Raw genomic sequence first — 15636 nt, forward strand, 5'->3', positions numbered from 1 at the left:
AATTTAGGATCGCTTGTTCCCTAGTTAGTTCCTCCTCGACAAACTGATCTTAAAAAAAACCATCTCGTATACATTCCAGGAGTTCATCCACCACAGTATTGTTGCTAATTTGATTTGCGCAATCTATATGTAGATTAAAGTCACCCATGACTACTGTAGCACCCTTGTTACATGCATCTTTGCTTTCCTCGCAACCATACTGCACCTGTGTATACCAATGTGCGCTGTTAATTCATCTGTCCTATTGCAAATGCTACGTGCATTCAGATATTGTGCTTTTAGACTGGTCTTTTAACATTTTTACACATCTGGCTCTATTTGTTGCTAGACGTAGTTTCCTCTGCCTTCCAATTTTGCTTTTTACTGTTCGGTCTTTCATTTCTAACATTGTTTCCTTCTCTTCCATCTCCCTGCTCAGGTTCCCACCCCCCTACCACACTAGCTTAAAACCTCCTTAGCACCATCAAATCTGCGAAGATATTGGGCCCGGTCCTGCTTGGGTGCAGCCTGCCCAGTTTCTACAGGTTCCATCCTTCCCAGAATCGGTTCCAATGCCTCACAAATCCAAATCGCACCATCCCACACCATCTCTCCAGCCAAACGTTCATCTGTTCTCATGTCCTATTCCTGCTCTCGCTAGCACATGCATTGGGAGTGGTCCTGAGGTTACTACCCTTGAGGTGCTGTTTTTTAATGTATTTATTTGTTCTTTTTATTCACTTACAGGACATCACCCCTACGTCCTTGGTACCACTATGGGCCGCAACCTACGGCTGTTCACACGACCCCTTCAGAATGTCCTGCAGCCACTCAGTGACACCCTTGACCTTGGTACCAAGGAAGCAACATACTATCCTGGTGTCATGTCTACAGCCGTAGAAATCACTAAAGACTTCCCTACGGGGAGGCACAGTGGCGTAGTGGTTAGCACTGTTGCCTCGCGGCGTTCAAGACCAGGGTTCGATCTCAGCCCCGGGTCACTGTCTGTGTAGAGTTTGCAAATTCTCCTTGTGTGTGTGGGCCTCACCCCCACAACCCAAAGATGTGCAGAGTAGGTGGATTGACCACACCAAATTGTCCCTTAATTGGAAAAAATAATTGGGTACTCTAAATTTATTTAAAAAAAGACTAAAGACAGGGAGGCACAGTGGTGTAGTCTATCACTCCGGAAATGTGGCACACCTGGGATGTTCCAGATTGAGATTTAGAGATTTAAATTATCTCCAATTCTGAAACCTCCCTTTTTTTCTGGTAAATGTATGAATAATTCAAACTCCTTAATGAAAAACAGTATATCCATCCTCCTTCCACTAGGAAACTCAGAGGGGTCAGCGCATGTTTAGTTTTTTCCCCACTTTCAGTTCTGACATTAACATAGGCCACACTTGGAATTGCAATTATTCTAGGTTTGTTCACCAGCTTCTCAAACCAGGCAGTTTTCATTTATCTTGCATCTTAAAATTTCAACCAAACTAAAAGTTGTATTCCTAAATCATATGCACCATGAATCAGATATTCGCAATCTTGAAACTTGCTTTCCTCTCCAAAACCGTCAACACCTTCCAAGTCCATGCCCATCTGTCCCACAGCTGTTTGAATCTCTTCCTCTAGCAACACCAAAAAATAACTCTAACCAAAGTTACACTTGACATCCTTTGTAGCCGTGACCACAGTGCTGTCACTCCTAGACGTCTCTGCAGCCTTTTGACACAGTTGACTCCACCACTATCCTTCAATGCTTCTGCTGTGCAACTCAGTGGCTTTGCTATTACTTTCATCACATTCTTACCCATCTATCTTAAGTCACAGTACCATCAATAGCTACTTCCCCACCTACTACTTCTGGAACATATGGGTCCCTTGGCTATCTGTATCTCCCATGACAGGAAGGTCAGTTTCCACATGTATTCTGACCACAAACAACTATTCCACTTTACCGACCACGTTCTTGACCACTCCACAACCAATTTAATCAAAACATTTACCCAACAAGTTCTGGATAAGTTACAATTTTACAATTGCCTTCAGTTAAACTTTGGAGAAAACCAATCATCATCTTTGCCCACAAACTACATACATTTATCACCGATTTCCTCTACTCTTCAGAGTTTGCATTTGGCTCAACCAAGTTGTTCCAACATAGATTTCATAGAGTTTTACAGTGCAGAAGGAGGCCATTCGGCCCATCGAGTCTGCACCGGCTCTTGGAAAGAGCGCCCAACCCAAGGTCAACACCTCCACCCTATCCCCATAACTCAGTAAACCCCACCCAACACTAAGGGCAATTTTGGACACTAAGGGCAATTTACAAGGCCAATCCACCTAACCTGCACATCTTTAGACTGTGGGAGGAAACCCACGCACACACGGGGAGGATGTGCAGACTACGCACAGACAGAGACCCAAGCCGGAATCGAACCTGGGACCCTGGCGCTGTGAAGCAATTGTGCTATCCACAATGCTACCGTGCTGCCCCAAGACACATCAGTGTCTTTATCTGATGAATGAAGTTTCCTCAACTTCAACTCATACAAAACTCTTCTGCTCACATCCTATTCTGCATCAAATCTCACTGATCCAGTACATGTCCTTTCTAACCTAATTTGCCTCCTTCCCCAAGGGCTCTGACTTCAAATTTTTCACCTTTCTCTCCTCCTTCCCTCCACCACCTCTCTCTCTCTCTCTCCATCCTCCTTCCCTCCGCAAACCACACCATTTCTCACTTCCTTCCCTTCGTAAGTCCCGTATCTATCTTTCCTCCTTCCCTCCATAAGCCCCACCAACTCGCTCTCCTCCTTCCCTCCACAAGCCGTCACTTCACGCTCTCTCCTCCTTCCCTCCAGAAGCCCCACCAACTCTCTCTCTCCTCCTTTCCTCCACAAGCCCCGCCATCTCTCTCTCTCCTCCTTCCCTCCACAAGCCCCACCATCTCTCTCCTCCTTCCCTCCACAAGCCCCGTCACTTCTCTCTCTTTCTCCTCCTTCCCTCCAGAAGCCCCACCAACTCGCTCTCTCCTCCTTCCCTCCACAAGCCCCGTCACTTTTCTCTCTCCTCCTTCTCTCACAAGCCCCGTCACTTCTCTCCCCTCCTTCCCTCCACAAGCCCCACCATCTCTCTATCCTCCTTCCCTCCACAAGCCCCACCATCTCTCTCTCCTCCTTCCCTCCACAAGCCCCACCATCTCTCTCTCCTCCTTCCCTCCACAATCCCCTTCACTTCTCTCTCTTCCTTCCAAAACTTCAGGCTCCTTCTTTTAAAAACTACCTTTTGGACCAAATATTTATCAGTCATTAATATCTTCTTTGGTTAAAGCTATTGAAGCGTTTCTTTCCATATTATAATGCACTTCAAAAAATGAAATTGTTGTTACTACTATTACCTAACAACCATATTCAACAGGGCCTATATAACAGATTCATCAAACAATTGTTGAAGTCTTCTAAATCAAAACACTGACCCAATTTACTTGTGCAATTAAAACAGCTAAGTACTCTTAGTTATTTTTTATTTGTTAATAAATGTATTAACAAGGGAATTTAAGACCATGGCTCAGTAAACAGGAATGTTGGCATCAACTCTGCAGACAGAACTGTCCAGAGATGGGAACAGATAATTTAACTATTATACTGCCTGTAAGTGCAGGAAACTCAGCTCCTGGGCATTTTCAGTTGTTATGAACAGATCCAATAATTTGAATTTAAAAAGGTATGCCAACAACAGGATTAGCTTTACTCAAATTAGTCATAACTCTGGAGAGAGATTGGTGTGATAAAAAGTCAGGTAGGTAAAGTCGACCATAAGAGAAAGGAGCAGAATTAGACCATTTGGCCCATCGAGTCTGCACCGCCATTCAATCATGGCTGATATTTTTCTCATCCCCATTCTCGTGCCTTCTTCCCATAACCCCTGACCCCCTTGTTAATCAAGAACCTAGGTATCTCTGTCTGAAAGACACTCAGTGACTTGCCTCCACAGCCTTCTGTGGCAATGGGTGACACGATAGTGCAGTGGTTCGCACAGTTGCTTCACAGCTCCAGGGTCCCAGGTTCGATTCCCGGCTTGGGCCACTGTCTGCGGAGTCTGCATGTTGTCCCAGTGTCGGTGTGGGTTTCCTCCGGGTGTTCCGGTTTCCTCCCACAGTCCAAAGATGTGCAGGTTCGGTGGATTAGGCATGTTAAATTGCCCTTAGTGCCCAGAAAAGGTTGGGTGGGGTTATGGGTTATGGAGATAGGGTGGAGGTGTGGGCTTAATTAGGGTGCCCTTTCCAAGGGCCGGTGCAGACTTGATGGGCCAATGATTCTATAAATGAGTTCCACAGATTCAACACCCTCTGGCTGAAGAAATTCCTCCTCTTTTCTATTTTAAAGGATCTTCCCTTCTGCCTAAGGCTGTGCCCTTAGGTTCTAGTTTCTCCTACAGTGGAAACATACTGTCCACGTCCATTCTATCTAGGCCTCTCAGTATTCTGTAAGTTTCAAAGTTCCTCCCTTAACCTTCTAAACACCATTGAATACAGACCCAGAGTCCTCAACAGCTCCTCAAATGACAAGTCTTTCATTCCAGGGGTCATTTATGTGAACCTCCAAAGGATCCTCACCAGCACATCTTCCTTAGATACGGGGTCCAAAACTGCTCACAGTATTCCAAATGGTGCCTGACCAGAGCCTCAGCAGTTAATCCCGGCTTTATTCTAGCCCTCTCAACATGAATGCTAGCATTGAATTTGCCTTCTTTTTAAAAAAAATTTAGAGTGCCCATTCATTTTTTCCAATTAAGGGGCAATTTAGTGCGGCCAATCCACCTACCCTGCACATCTTTGGATTGTGGGGGCGAAAACCCACGCAAACACGGGGAGAATGTGCAAACTCCACACGGACATGACCCAGAGCTGGGATTGAACCTGGGACCTCAGTGCCATGAGGTAGCAGTGCTATCCACTGCGCCATCGTGCTGCCTTGAATTTGCCTTCCTAACTGCCAACTGAACCTGCATGTTACCCTCAAGAGAATCCTGAATGAGGACTACGAAGTTTCTTTGTGCTTGACTTCCAAAGCCTTTTCCCATTTAGAAAATAGTCTATGCCTCCATCCTTCCTACCAAAGCGCATAACCTCACTTCTCCACATTGTATTCCATCTGCCATTTCTTTTCCCACTCTCCTAGCCTTTCCAGTTCCTCCTGCAGCTCCCCTGCATTCTCAACACTACCTGCCCCTCTACATGTCTTTCGATCATCTGCAAGCCTAGCAACAATACCCTCAGTTCTTTCTTCCAGATCGTTAATGAGTTACAGACTGGAATGCAATCAAGGTTTTCAGGGTGGTTTATATGTAAAGTAACAAATACCCAGGAGTGAGCTACAAACTGGATTGTTTGTGAATAGAATAACTGATACCGGGGAGTTACAGACTGGAAACTAATCGAGGGGTTCATGATCCTTTATTCCTGTCCAGAACGCACTGTTTTTTTTTGGTTAGATCGTGTCCCTTTTCTCATTTTACATAGCTCAATTAGATCCCCACTCATTCTTATAAACTCAAGAGTATACTTCTAAGCTGCTTAATTTCTCATAAGACAAACCCCATATCTCTGGAATCAATCTAGTGAACCTCCTCTGAACTGCCTCTAATGCAACTACATTCATCCTCAAATAAAGGTGCTGAATCAGCATACAGTACTCCAGGTGCCGTCACACCAATACCTTGTACAGTTGCAGCAACACTTTGCTACTTTTACATTCCATTCCTTTAGCTATAAAGGCCAAAATTCCATTTGCCTTCTGTAATAACCTGCACAGGTCACACAGGGTGGGAACTGTTTTCCCTGTGTGGTCAAAGAGTATGTGCTCCCCTACTAACCATGGGGCTGTTAACCATGTGTATAAATCAGTTAGCCGGTCTGGAACCGATAGAGAGGAGACCCGGTGAGGAATAATCGAGTTGTTCTTTAAAATAAACATCTTTTTAACAATTTACTGATCCTTGCAGTAACTCAGCCTGCCAACCCTGAAAATGTCCATTTGTTCCTAAACTCTGTTTTCTGTCCAGAAACCAGTTCTCAATCCATGCCAGTTTATTCCACCCAATCCCATGTGCACAAATGTTGTTTCCCAACCTTGTGTCCTATTAAAACCTCTCTGAAAATCTCAATGCACCACATCTACCTGTTCCCTCTTATCTCCACACCCTCCTTAACTGAAAGATGGTGAGAGGCCGAGGAATGGAGAGATAGAGAATGATAGTAATGCAGAGATTAACAGTGAGACTTTCAGGTAGGCAAGCAGCTAATACTGGGATACAATAAGCTTCACTGATAAAGCCTCAGCTGTAACCTTATGTAACCTCTGTCACGATATACCTTAAATCAGTATTGTCTGGTTTTACCCCAACCTGGATACCCCTCGAGTCGAGAAATCTATTTCCTTCTTAAATATATTTTGTGTCTTGGCATCCACAGCTGTCTGTGGTGGAGAACCCCACAGGTTCACCACCCACTGAGTGAAGGATTTTCACCTCACTGTGACTCATTTCTGGGATGCTGGGCTTATTTGATGAAGAAAGATTGAACATGTTGGTCCTATACCCATTGGAGAATGAAAGGTGATCGTATTGAAACATTTCGGGTGGGACTCTCCAGTCCCCAGCACATATTTCTCGGCGGTGCGCCATTCACTGGCGACGGGATTCTATACACCCGCCACTTGTTAATGGGATTTCCTACTGAAGCCACCCCACACCGCCGTGAAACCCATGGACGGGGGGGTGCTGCCAGCAGGAAAAGTGAATGGCAAAGGCCGGAGACTTCCGGGGACCTGACAGATTCCACACATGATTCCTCAGATTCTGAAATAGAAAATGCTAAAATACACAGCAACAGCGACCAGGCTTTTTAAAAAGTAGCTCAGAGTCCAAAATTTGTTCGAAAGTCGTGAATTAAAAGTCTTGAACTTGAATCGTGGGAACGAATGTACATTCCTTTCTGCTGGGGACTATGGGAATTTTCCGCCATTGTCATATTGCTAATTGTGGAATGTTATTGTGCAATCGATATGCCTGCTGTCAGTTTGGAGAGAGAGGGAGAAGGGAAGAGAGGGCACGGCTGGGGACACTGTGGAGCATCCACGATGCGGAGAGTATTGTGGATAGCACATATAGAACGGTGGTCAAACCGAAGGCTCAGACTCCACAGGCAGGAAGGGAATGGGTGATCACCAGGCAGAGCAAAAGATCTAGGCATAGGAATCGCCTGTGGTCATTCGCCTGCAAAACAGATATGCCGCTTTGGATACTCTTTTGAGGGGAATGACCTCTCAGAGGAAAGCAGCAACAGCCAAATTTGTTGCATCACGGTTGGGTCTGCTGCAGTGGGAAGGAGTAATAAGTGTGATAATGCAATAATTTCAGGAAATTCAATTGTAACGGGAATCGAGACTCCAGGATGGTATGTTGCCTCCCTGATGCAAGGGTCAAGGATGTCTCAGAGTGATTACAGGACATTCTGGAGGGGGAGGGTGGACAGCCAGTGGTCATGGTACACATTGGTTCAAACGACATAGGCAAAAAAGAGATGAGGTCCTAAAATAATAATCTTTATTATTGTCAAAAGTTGGTTTACATAACACTACAATGACGTTACTGTGAAAATCCCCTAGTCACCACACTCTGGTGCCTGTTCGGGTACAGAGGAGAATTCAGAACGTCCAATTCACCTGACAGCATGATTTCCCGGACTTGTGGAAGGAAACCGGAGCACCCGGAGAAACCCACACAGACACGGGGAGAACGTGCAGACTCTACACAGACAGTGACCCAAGCCAGGAATCGAACCTGGGTCCCTGGCGCTGTGAAGCCACAGTGCTAATCACTGTGCTACCGTGGCGCCCTGATGGACTGGAAAACTTTACTGAAAGGACGGACAGTGGGCATGCAACGGCAGGCATTCAAGAAACGTATAGGTGAACTCCAAAAGTTGTTCATTCCTATTTGGAGCAAGAGTAGAAAGGGAACTGTGGCCAAATCATGGCTTAGAAGGGAAATTAGAGATAGTATTAGATTCAAAGAAGAGGCATACACGTTAGGAAGAAAAAGCAATAGACCAAGGATTGGGAACCATTTAAAATTCTGCAAAGGCGGACCAAGGGATAGAATAAGAAGGGGAAAATACAATATGAAAGTAAGCTTGCGGGGAACATAAACACTGACTGTAAAAGTTTCTATAGGTATGTAAAGAGAAATAAACTACCCTTACAGTAAGAAATGGGAATTCATAACAGGGAACAAAGAAATGGCTGAGGAACTAAATTTGTACTTTGCTTCTTTCTTCATAAAGGAAGACATGAATAATGTACCTGAAAGTCTGTGTAACTTAAGTTCAGTGAGGAGCTGAAGGAGGTTTTTCTCATAAAATTTGTGCACACTCGGTTCGGTCCAATTAATTTTTTAGTTTATTTTCTATTTTTAAACTACATTTTCTTACTTTTATTATGCTTTAACTGTTTACTACCTGCCTTTCTGAACCTCCCTCTACATGTACTAAATTTAAACTACGGAATGTTCTTCTTCGACAACACTGGTTTACACAATTGAAAGCCACTTTTAAAAGTTAATTTTTTAAGCCAAAGAAAAATTTATATACCCACACCAATTCCAAACGTAAAGTCTCAAATTCATATCAAGCTATCCAACAGCAGAGTGGTAATATGAAATAATCCAACATTTTTTTCTCCAAAGCAATGTTTGGGGATTGGGCAGGAAAAATTAAGCAACCTGTGTCAACATTGCAGGCTTCAAAAAATCTTTGTACTTTCCGATGTCTTCATTAAGTGTGACATCAAGGCAAAGGAGAGAAGTGGCGAGGAGATAGGAGGCAGACATGATTCTGTGCTGTAACTAAGTGTTGATGAAAGTGATTGGAGATGATGGGGACAGGACTACCTTTCTTCCCTTTATGCTCACCACAAATGAGCCACAGGTACTTCCATTCATGATACCATGTTGCCCATCGCCTCTCACTTGAAACAAAAGAAAACAGAATACAAGATAGGAGAGAAGTAGAGGGAGGAAAACACAGAAGGAGAAAAAAAAAGATCAATATAAATCAAACAGGTAAAAGCAAGAGCATTTTCAAGGTGACACCTGATTCTTTGATCAAATACATGAGGTCAACTAGTACTTATAAAACACTTTGCCTATACCTTGGACTTCCTGGAATATTTCATCTTCATTAAATTACTGCCTTCTCGCTCCACAATCCATCTCTTGACCCTTCCTTGCTCCATCTATTCTCACCAATTACCATTTGATATCGAACCTCTGTTTTCTCTCTTGTGTCCTCAAATATGTCACCAAATCCCAGCATGGTGACAGTCTCATTCAAAAATCACTGTTCAAATTACTTCAGTTTAGTTTTCTCCTTTCTCAAAGCACTGTTCTGGTCAGTGCGAAATAACATAAGTCTATGACTATATCACAGTGAATTTGCCACTTTAAAAAGAACCTTTCTGCAGCATTTGATGCAGAACCATCTTCCTCCAGTACTTCTCTATTGTCTAGTCCTATGGGATTGCCCTTACACAATTTCACTGTCTGTGCCCAGATCTTCAGAGTTCCCCAATAATGTTTGATGCAACGTCTGTCAACAATTGGTGCACCCGCTTGGTCAATATTGGCTCATAGGAAACATCCAGTTATGGTCAGGTTTCAAAAGTTATTTTGCCCATCTCCATGAGGTCAAACTGCTATGCAACAACAAATCATGGCCAAGACAAAACACTATTCATTTTTTATAAATTTAGAGTGCCCAATTGATTTTTTTCCCAATTAAGGGGCAATTTAGCATGGCCAATCCACCTACCCTGCACATCTTTGGGTTGTGGGGGCGAAACCCACCAAACAAAGGGGGAATGTGCAAACTCCACACGGACAGTGACCCAGAGCCGGGATCAAACCTGATCTAACAACTGCACCACCGTGCTGCCAAAACAAAACACTTCATAACCAAATTTCAGGAATATCAAAAACATCTCTCACGTAAGGTACTCTAACAGACTGGGGACCAGACCATACAAAATCTTGCATTTGATTTGGTGCAGAGCTGAGCTTCAAATTCCACAATCTATTTAGCACTAAGATAATTTGTTGTACCTCTGAAACTCTGTTCATCTCAGCCCCTATACCACTGGCACATTTATGTAAGCTTCTGTTACTTCCATAATTGTCAAGTACCATCCTTGCTGGCCTTCCATCCTCCAAAAACTCTAATTAATGCCACCATAACTTCATCCTACCCAAGCTGTGCAAATTCCTTCAGCCTTCTATCCCCAACTCTGACTCTGGCCTTTGGTGCAATATCCCTCCTCACGTACTATCCTTTGGCAGCAGACACTTTGCTCTTATTCTCGGAAAAGAACTTCTCTCAAAAACCCTCCACCTTTTTGTTTCTTTCATCAACTGCAAAAAACATCTTAAAATTCATCCCTTTGGTCAAGGTTTTGGTCATTCTTACAATTGCTCCTCCAAGTGAATCATCAATCCATTCTTTCGGTTTTATACACCCGCTAATTCCAGCATCAATAAATGAGTTTAGGACTATTTCTACATTAGAGGTACTGTATAAATGCAAGCTGTTGTACGACTCACCTAAGTAAGACAACAAACCTGAAGTTTGACTACAATGTCCTTTATGCTACAGTAGTTGATATGAATAGATGTCTGGGGTGAGAGATTGAAAAAGGACCAGCAGCTAAAGATTGACAAAAAAAGGCTTCCTAAATACAAGGTGGAAACAGACCAAGAATCCCAAATTTTCTCTTAAACTGCTGATTATCGATGAGTAAACAAAAATGTTACTAAGGGTAAAGCTGAGTGAAGATATAAACACAGCCCTCTCTCAGAACATTTGACCTGTGCAGAAAACCAGAACCACAATATTTTTCCCTGCTTATTCAGCCCATTTCTGGAAGGTAAAAATGTCAAGAGATCTAAATTCAGACATTGGGATTTATATGAAAAACAAGCAGCCAAGAACATACGCCACTACAAAGCACAGCTCTCCCACAGACTGAAGACGCCACATTTTATTGCTACTACAAAGCCATGGCCAAATATTCTCCTTACTCAAGTACAGAAACACGCATTCTTCAGCAGCAGAATCTCAAGCCTTAATTAACTCCTGGCTGCTCTCAGCTAAGCACATATACTCCAATCTCTCTCAATTTTTGCCACCCTCCATTAGAATCTCCTGTTTAAAATCCTTACCTCCACTCTCTTTATGACAGTCAGGAACTGGTTTACAGTAGAAAAACTAGGCGACTCCATGAATGTGAAATTAAAAACACATTTTGCTGTCAGACCAGCAGCTGGAGGATGTGTGTGTGGGAGTGAGTTATTGAGCCAAGGCGCAATCACATGATGACGATATCACAGATTGATTACGTCACTGCTTCCATACAGAACTATTTAAAGCAGGTAGGAGCATCAGAACGAACCTCTGACATCTAACCAGAAAATTTTGCCTTTTAGAAAATATAAATGCACACAACAGCCGCTAACTCAAATTTTCTATCATTTCACAATTTTCAGTTCTCCTTCACTCCTGAAGGCACCACCTTCTTCATGGAGTCAATCGCCAGTGACTAACCCAAGAGACCAAAAGGGACATCACAACTGAACCCAATATCTTCCTTAATCTGATGTCCTTGCACATCACATGGCACAGAAACTCTGCCCTGCTGAAATCAGCTGTTAAAAAGGCTTATAACAACCCTCCTGCCAGCCATACTGAGGTCAGTTAATAGCATGTTTTAAATACACACCTAGTCAGCCAACCACTGAGGGATATAGTTATGTCCAGAACCAACGTTTTTGTATACAAAGATTCAAACACTCATCCAACATATAAACATTCAAAGCGGCAAAGGATACATGTGACATATAACCTGGGATTGTTCATATATCCTTCCGCCACAAGGTGGGGGGGGGGGGAGGAAGAGTGAGGAGAGAAAAGAGAGAGGAGAGAAAAGAGAGAGGGGGAAAAGAGAGAGAGCGAGAGGGAAGAAAGAGAAAGGGAAGCAAGAGAGGGGGAAGCGAGAGAGGGGGAAGCGAGAGAGGGGGAAGCGAGAGAGGGGGGAAGAGAGAGAGGGGGGAAGAGAGAGAGGGGGGAAGAGAGAGAGAGGGGGAAAGAGAGAGAGAGAGGGGGAAGTGAGAGAGGGGGAAGTGAGAGAGGTGGAAGTGAGAGAGTGAGAGAGTGGGAGAGAGGGAGGGAAGTGGGAGAGAGGGAGGGAGGGAGGGAGGGAGGGAGGGAGAGGGAGGAAGAGAGAGGAGGGAGGAAGAGAGAGGGAGGAAGAGAGAGGGAGGGAGGAAGAGGGAGGGAGGGGAGGAAGGAAGAGAGAGGAAGGGAGGAAGAGAGAGGGAGGGAGGAAGAGAGAGGGAGGGAGGAAGAGAGAGGGAGGGAGGGAGGAAGAGAGAGGGAGGGAGGGAGGAAGAGAGAGGGAGGGAGGGAGGGAGGGAGGAAGAGAGAGGGAGGGAGGGAGGGAGGAAGAGAGAGGGAGGGAGGGAGGAAGAGAGAGGGAGGGAGGGAGGGAGGAAGGGAGGGAGGGAGGGAGGGAGGGAGGGAGGGGAGGGAAGGAGGGAAGGAGGGAGAGGGAGGGAGGGAGGGAGGGAGAAGGAGGGAGAGAGGGAGGGAGGGAGGGAGAGAGGGAGGGAGGGAGGGAGGAAGAGAGAGGGAGAGAGGGAGGAAGAGAGAGGGAGGGAGGGAGGAGGAGGGAGGGACAGAGGGGGAAGAGGGAGGGACAGAGGGGGAAGAGGGAGGGACGGAGGGGGAAGAGGGAGGGACGGAGGGGGAAGAGGGAGGGACGGAGGGGGAAGAGGGAGGGACGGAGGGGGAAGAGGAGGGACGGAGGGGGAAGAGGGAGGGACGGAGGGGGAAGAGGGAGGGAGGGAGGGAGGGAGGGAGAAAGAGAGAGGGAGGGAGGGAGGGGGGAGGGAGGGAGGGAGGGAGGGAGGGGGAAGAGGGAGGGAGGGAGGGGGAAGAGGGAGGGAGGGAGGGGGAAGAGGGAGGGAGGGAGGGGGAAGAGGGAGGGAGGGAGGGGGAAGAGGGAGGGAGGGAGGGGAAGAGGGAGGGAGGGAGGGGGGGGGAAGAGGGAGGGAGGGAGGGGGGGGGGAAGAGGGAGGGGGGGGAAGAGGGAGGAGGGAGGGGGGGAAGAGGGAGGGAGGGAGGGGGGGGGAAGAGGGAGGGAGGGAGGGGGGGGAAGAGGGAGGGAGGGAGGGGGGGGAAGAGGGAGGGAGGGAGGGGGGGGAAGAGGGAGGGAGGGAGGGAGGGGGAAGAGGGAGGGAGGGAGGGGGAAGAGGGAGGGAGGGAGGGGGAAGAGGGAGGGAGGGAGGGGGAAGAGGGAGGGAGGGAGGGGGAAGAGGGAGGGAGGGAGGGGGAAGAGGGAGGGAGGGAGGGGGAAGAGGGAGGGAGGGAGGGGAAGAGGGAGGGAGGGAGGGGGAAGAGGGAGGGAGGGAGGGGGAAGAGGGAGGGAGGGAGGGGGAAGAGGGAGGGAGGGAGGGGAAGAGGGAGGGAGGGAGGGGGAAGAGGAGGGAGGGAGGGGGAAGAGGGAGGGAGGGAGGGGGAAGAGGGAGGGAGGGAGGGGGAAGAGGGAGGGAGGGAGGGGGAAGAGGGAGGGAGGGAGGGGGAAGAGGGAGGGAGGGAGGGGGAAGAGGGAGGGAGGGAGGGGGAAGAGGGAGGGAGGGAGGGGGAAGAGGGAGGGAGGGAGGGGGAAGAGGGAGGGAGGGAGGGGGAAGAGGGAGGGAGGGTGGGGGAAGAGGGAGGGAGGGAGGGGGAAGAGGGAGGGAGGGGGAAGAGGGAGGGAGGGGGGGGGGAGAGGGAGGGAGGGAGGGGGAAGAGGGAGGGAGGGAGGGAGGGGGAAGAGGGAGGGAGGGAGGGAGGGGGAAGAGGGAGGGAGGGAGGGAGGGGGAAGAGGGAGGGAGGGAGGGAGGGGGAAGAGGGAGGGAGGGAGGGGGAAGAGGGAGGGAGGGAGGGGGAAGAGGGAGGGAGGGAGGGGGAAGAGGGAGGGAGGGAGGGGGAAGGGAGAGGGAGAGAGGGAGGAAGGGGGAAGAGGGAGGGAGGGAGGGAGGGGGAAGAGGGAGGGAGGGAGGAGGGGGAAGAGGGAGGGAGGGAGGGAGGGAGGGGGAAGAGGGAGGGAGGGAGGGAGGGGGAAGAGGGAGGGAGGGAGGGAGGGGGAAGAGGGAGGGAGGGAGGGAGGGGGAAGAGGGAGGGAGGGGGGAAGAGGGAGGGAGAGAGGGAGGGGGAAGAGGGAGGGAGGGAGGGGGAAGAGGGAGGGAGGGAGGGGGAAGAGGGAGGGAGGGAGGGGGGAAGAGGGAGGGAGGGAGGGGGAAGAGGAGGGAGGGAGGGAGGGGAAGAGGGAGGGAGGGAGGGGGAAGAGGGAGGGAGGGAGGGAGGGGAAGAGGGAGGGAGGGAGGGGGAAGAGTGAGGAGAGAAAGAGAGAGGAGAGAAAGAGAGAGGGGGAAAAGAGAGAGAGCGAGAGGGAAGAAAGAGAAAGGGAAGAAAGAGAAAGGGAAGCAAGAGAGGGGGGAGCGAGAGAGGGGAAGCGAGAGAGGGGGAAGCGAGAGAGGGGGGGAAGAGAGAGAGGGGGGAAGAGAGAGAGGGGGGAAGAGAGAGAGGGGGGAAGAGAGAGAGGGGAGAAGAGAGAGAGGGGAGAAGAGAGAGAGGGGGGGAAGAGAGAGAGTGGGGAAAGAGAGAGAGAGGGGAAGTGAGAGAGTGAGAGAGTGGGAGAGAGGGAGGGAAGTGGGAGAGAGGGAGGGAGGGAGGGAGGGAGAGGGAGGAAGAGAGAGGGAGGGAGGAAGAGAGAGGGAGGAAGAGAGGGGGAGGGAGGAAGAGGGAGGGAGGGGAGGAAGGAAGAGAGAGGAAGGGAGGGAGGGACGGAGAGGGAGGGAGGAAGGGAGGGAGGGAGGGACGGAGAGGGAGGGAGGAAGAGAGAGGGAGGGAGGAGGAAGAGAGAGGGAGGGAGGGAGGAAGAGAGAGGGAGGGAGGGAGGAAGAGAGAGGGAGGGAGGGAGGGAGGGAGGGAGGAAGAGAGAGGGAGGGAGGGAGGGACGGGGAGGGAGGGAGGGACGGAGAGGGAGGGAGGAAGGGAGGGAGGGAGGGACGGAGAGGGAGGAGGAGAGAGAGGGAGGAGGAAGAGAGAGGGAGGGAGGGAGGAAGAGAGAGGGAGGGAGGGAGGAAGAGAGAGGGAGGGAGGGAGGAAGAGAGAGGGAGGGAGGGAGGGAGGGAGGAAGAGAGAGGGAGGGAGGGAGGGAGGAAGAGAGAGGGAGGGAGGGAGGGAGGGAGGGAGGGAGGGAGGGAGGGAGGGAGGGAGGGGAGGGAGGAAGGGAGGGAGGGAGGAAGGGAGGGAGGGAGGAAGGGAGGGAGGGAGGAAGGGAGGGAGGGAGGGAGGGAGGGAGGGAGGGAAGGAGGGAAGGAGGGAAGGAGGGAGGGAGGGAGGGAGGGAGAAGGAGGGAGAGAGGGAGGGAGGGAGGGAGGGAGGGAGGAAGAGAGAGGGAGGGAGGGAGGAAGAGAGAGGGAGAGAGGGAGGGAGGGAGGAGAGAGAGGGAGAGAGGGAGAGAGGGAGAGAGGGAGGGAAGAGAGGGAGGAGGAGGAGGG

At 49.0% G+C, this 15636-nt stretch overlaps 1 protein-coding gene across 3 annotated transcripts in view; it reads right to left on the reverse strand.

Annotated features, from left to right (window-relative positions):
• Positions 1–15636, reverse strand: part of baz1b (bromodomain adjacent to zinc finger domain, 1B) — a 141551-nt gene that overhangs the window by 66506 nt on the left and 59409 nt on the right. Inside the window, exon 1 of one of the 3 annotated variants that reach the window (XM_072469331.1) lies at positions 11254–11402. The exons of the other annotated variants lie outside the window; for them this stretch is intronic. Coding sequence (XP_072325432.1) covers positions 11254–11313 — 60 coding nt within the window. The 5' untranslated portion in view covers positions 11314–11402. Of the gene's footprint in view, positions 1–11253; positions 11403–15636 lie in introns of those variants that run through there. 3 annotated transcript variants of the gene reach the window in all.

The sequence above is a fragment of the Scyliorhinus torazame genome, chromosome 12 (genome assembly GCF_047496885.1).
Source record: "Scyliorhinus torazame isolate Kashiwa2021f chromosome 12, sScyTor2.1, whole genome shotgun sequence".
NCBI classification, from domain to species: Eukaryota; Metazoa; Chordata; class Chondrichthyes; order Carcharhiniformes; family Scyliorhinidae; genus Scyliorhinus; species Scyliorhinus torazame.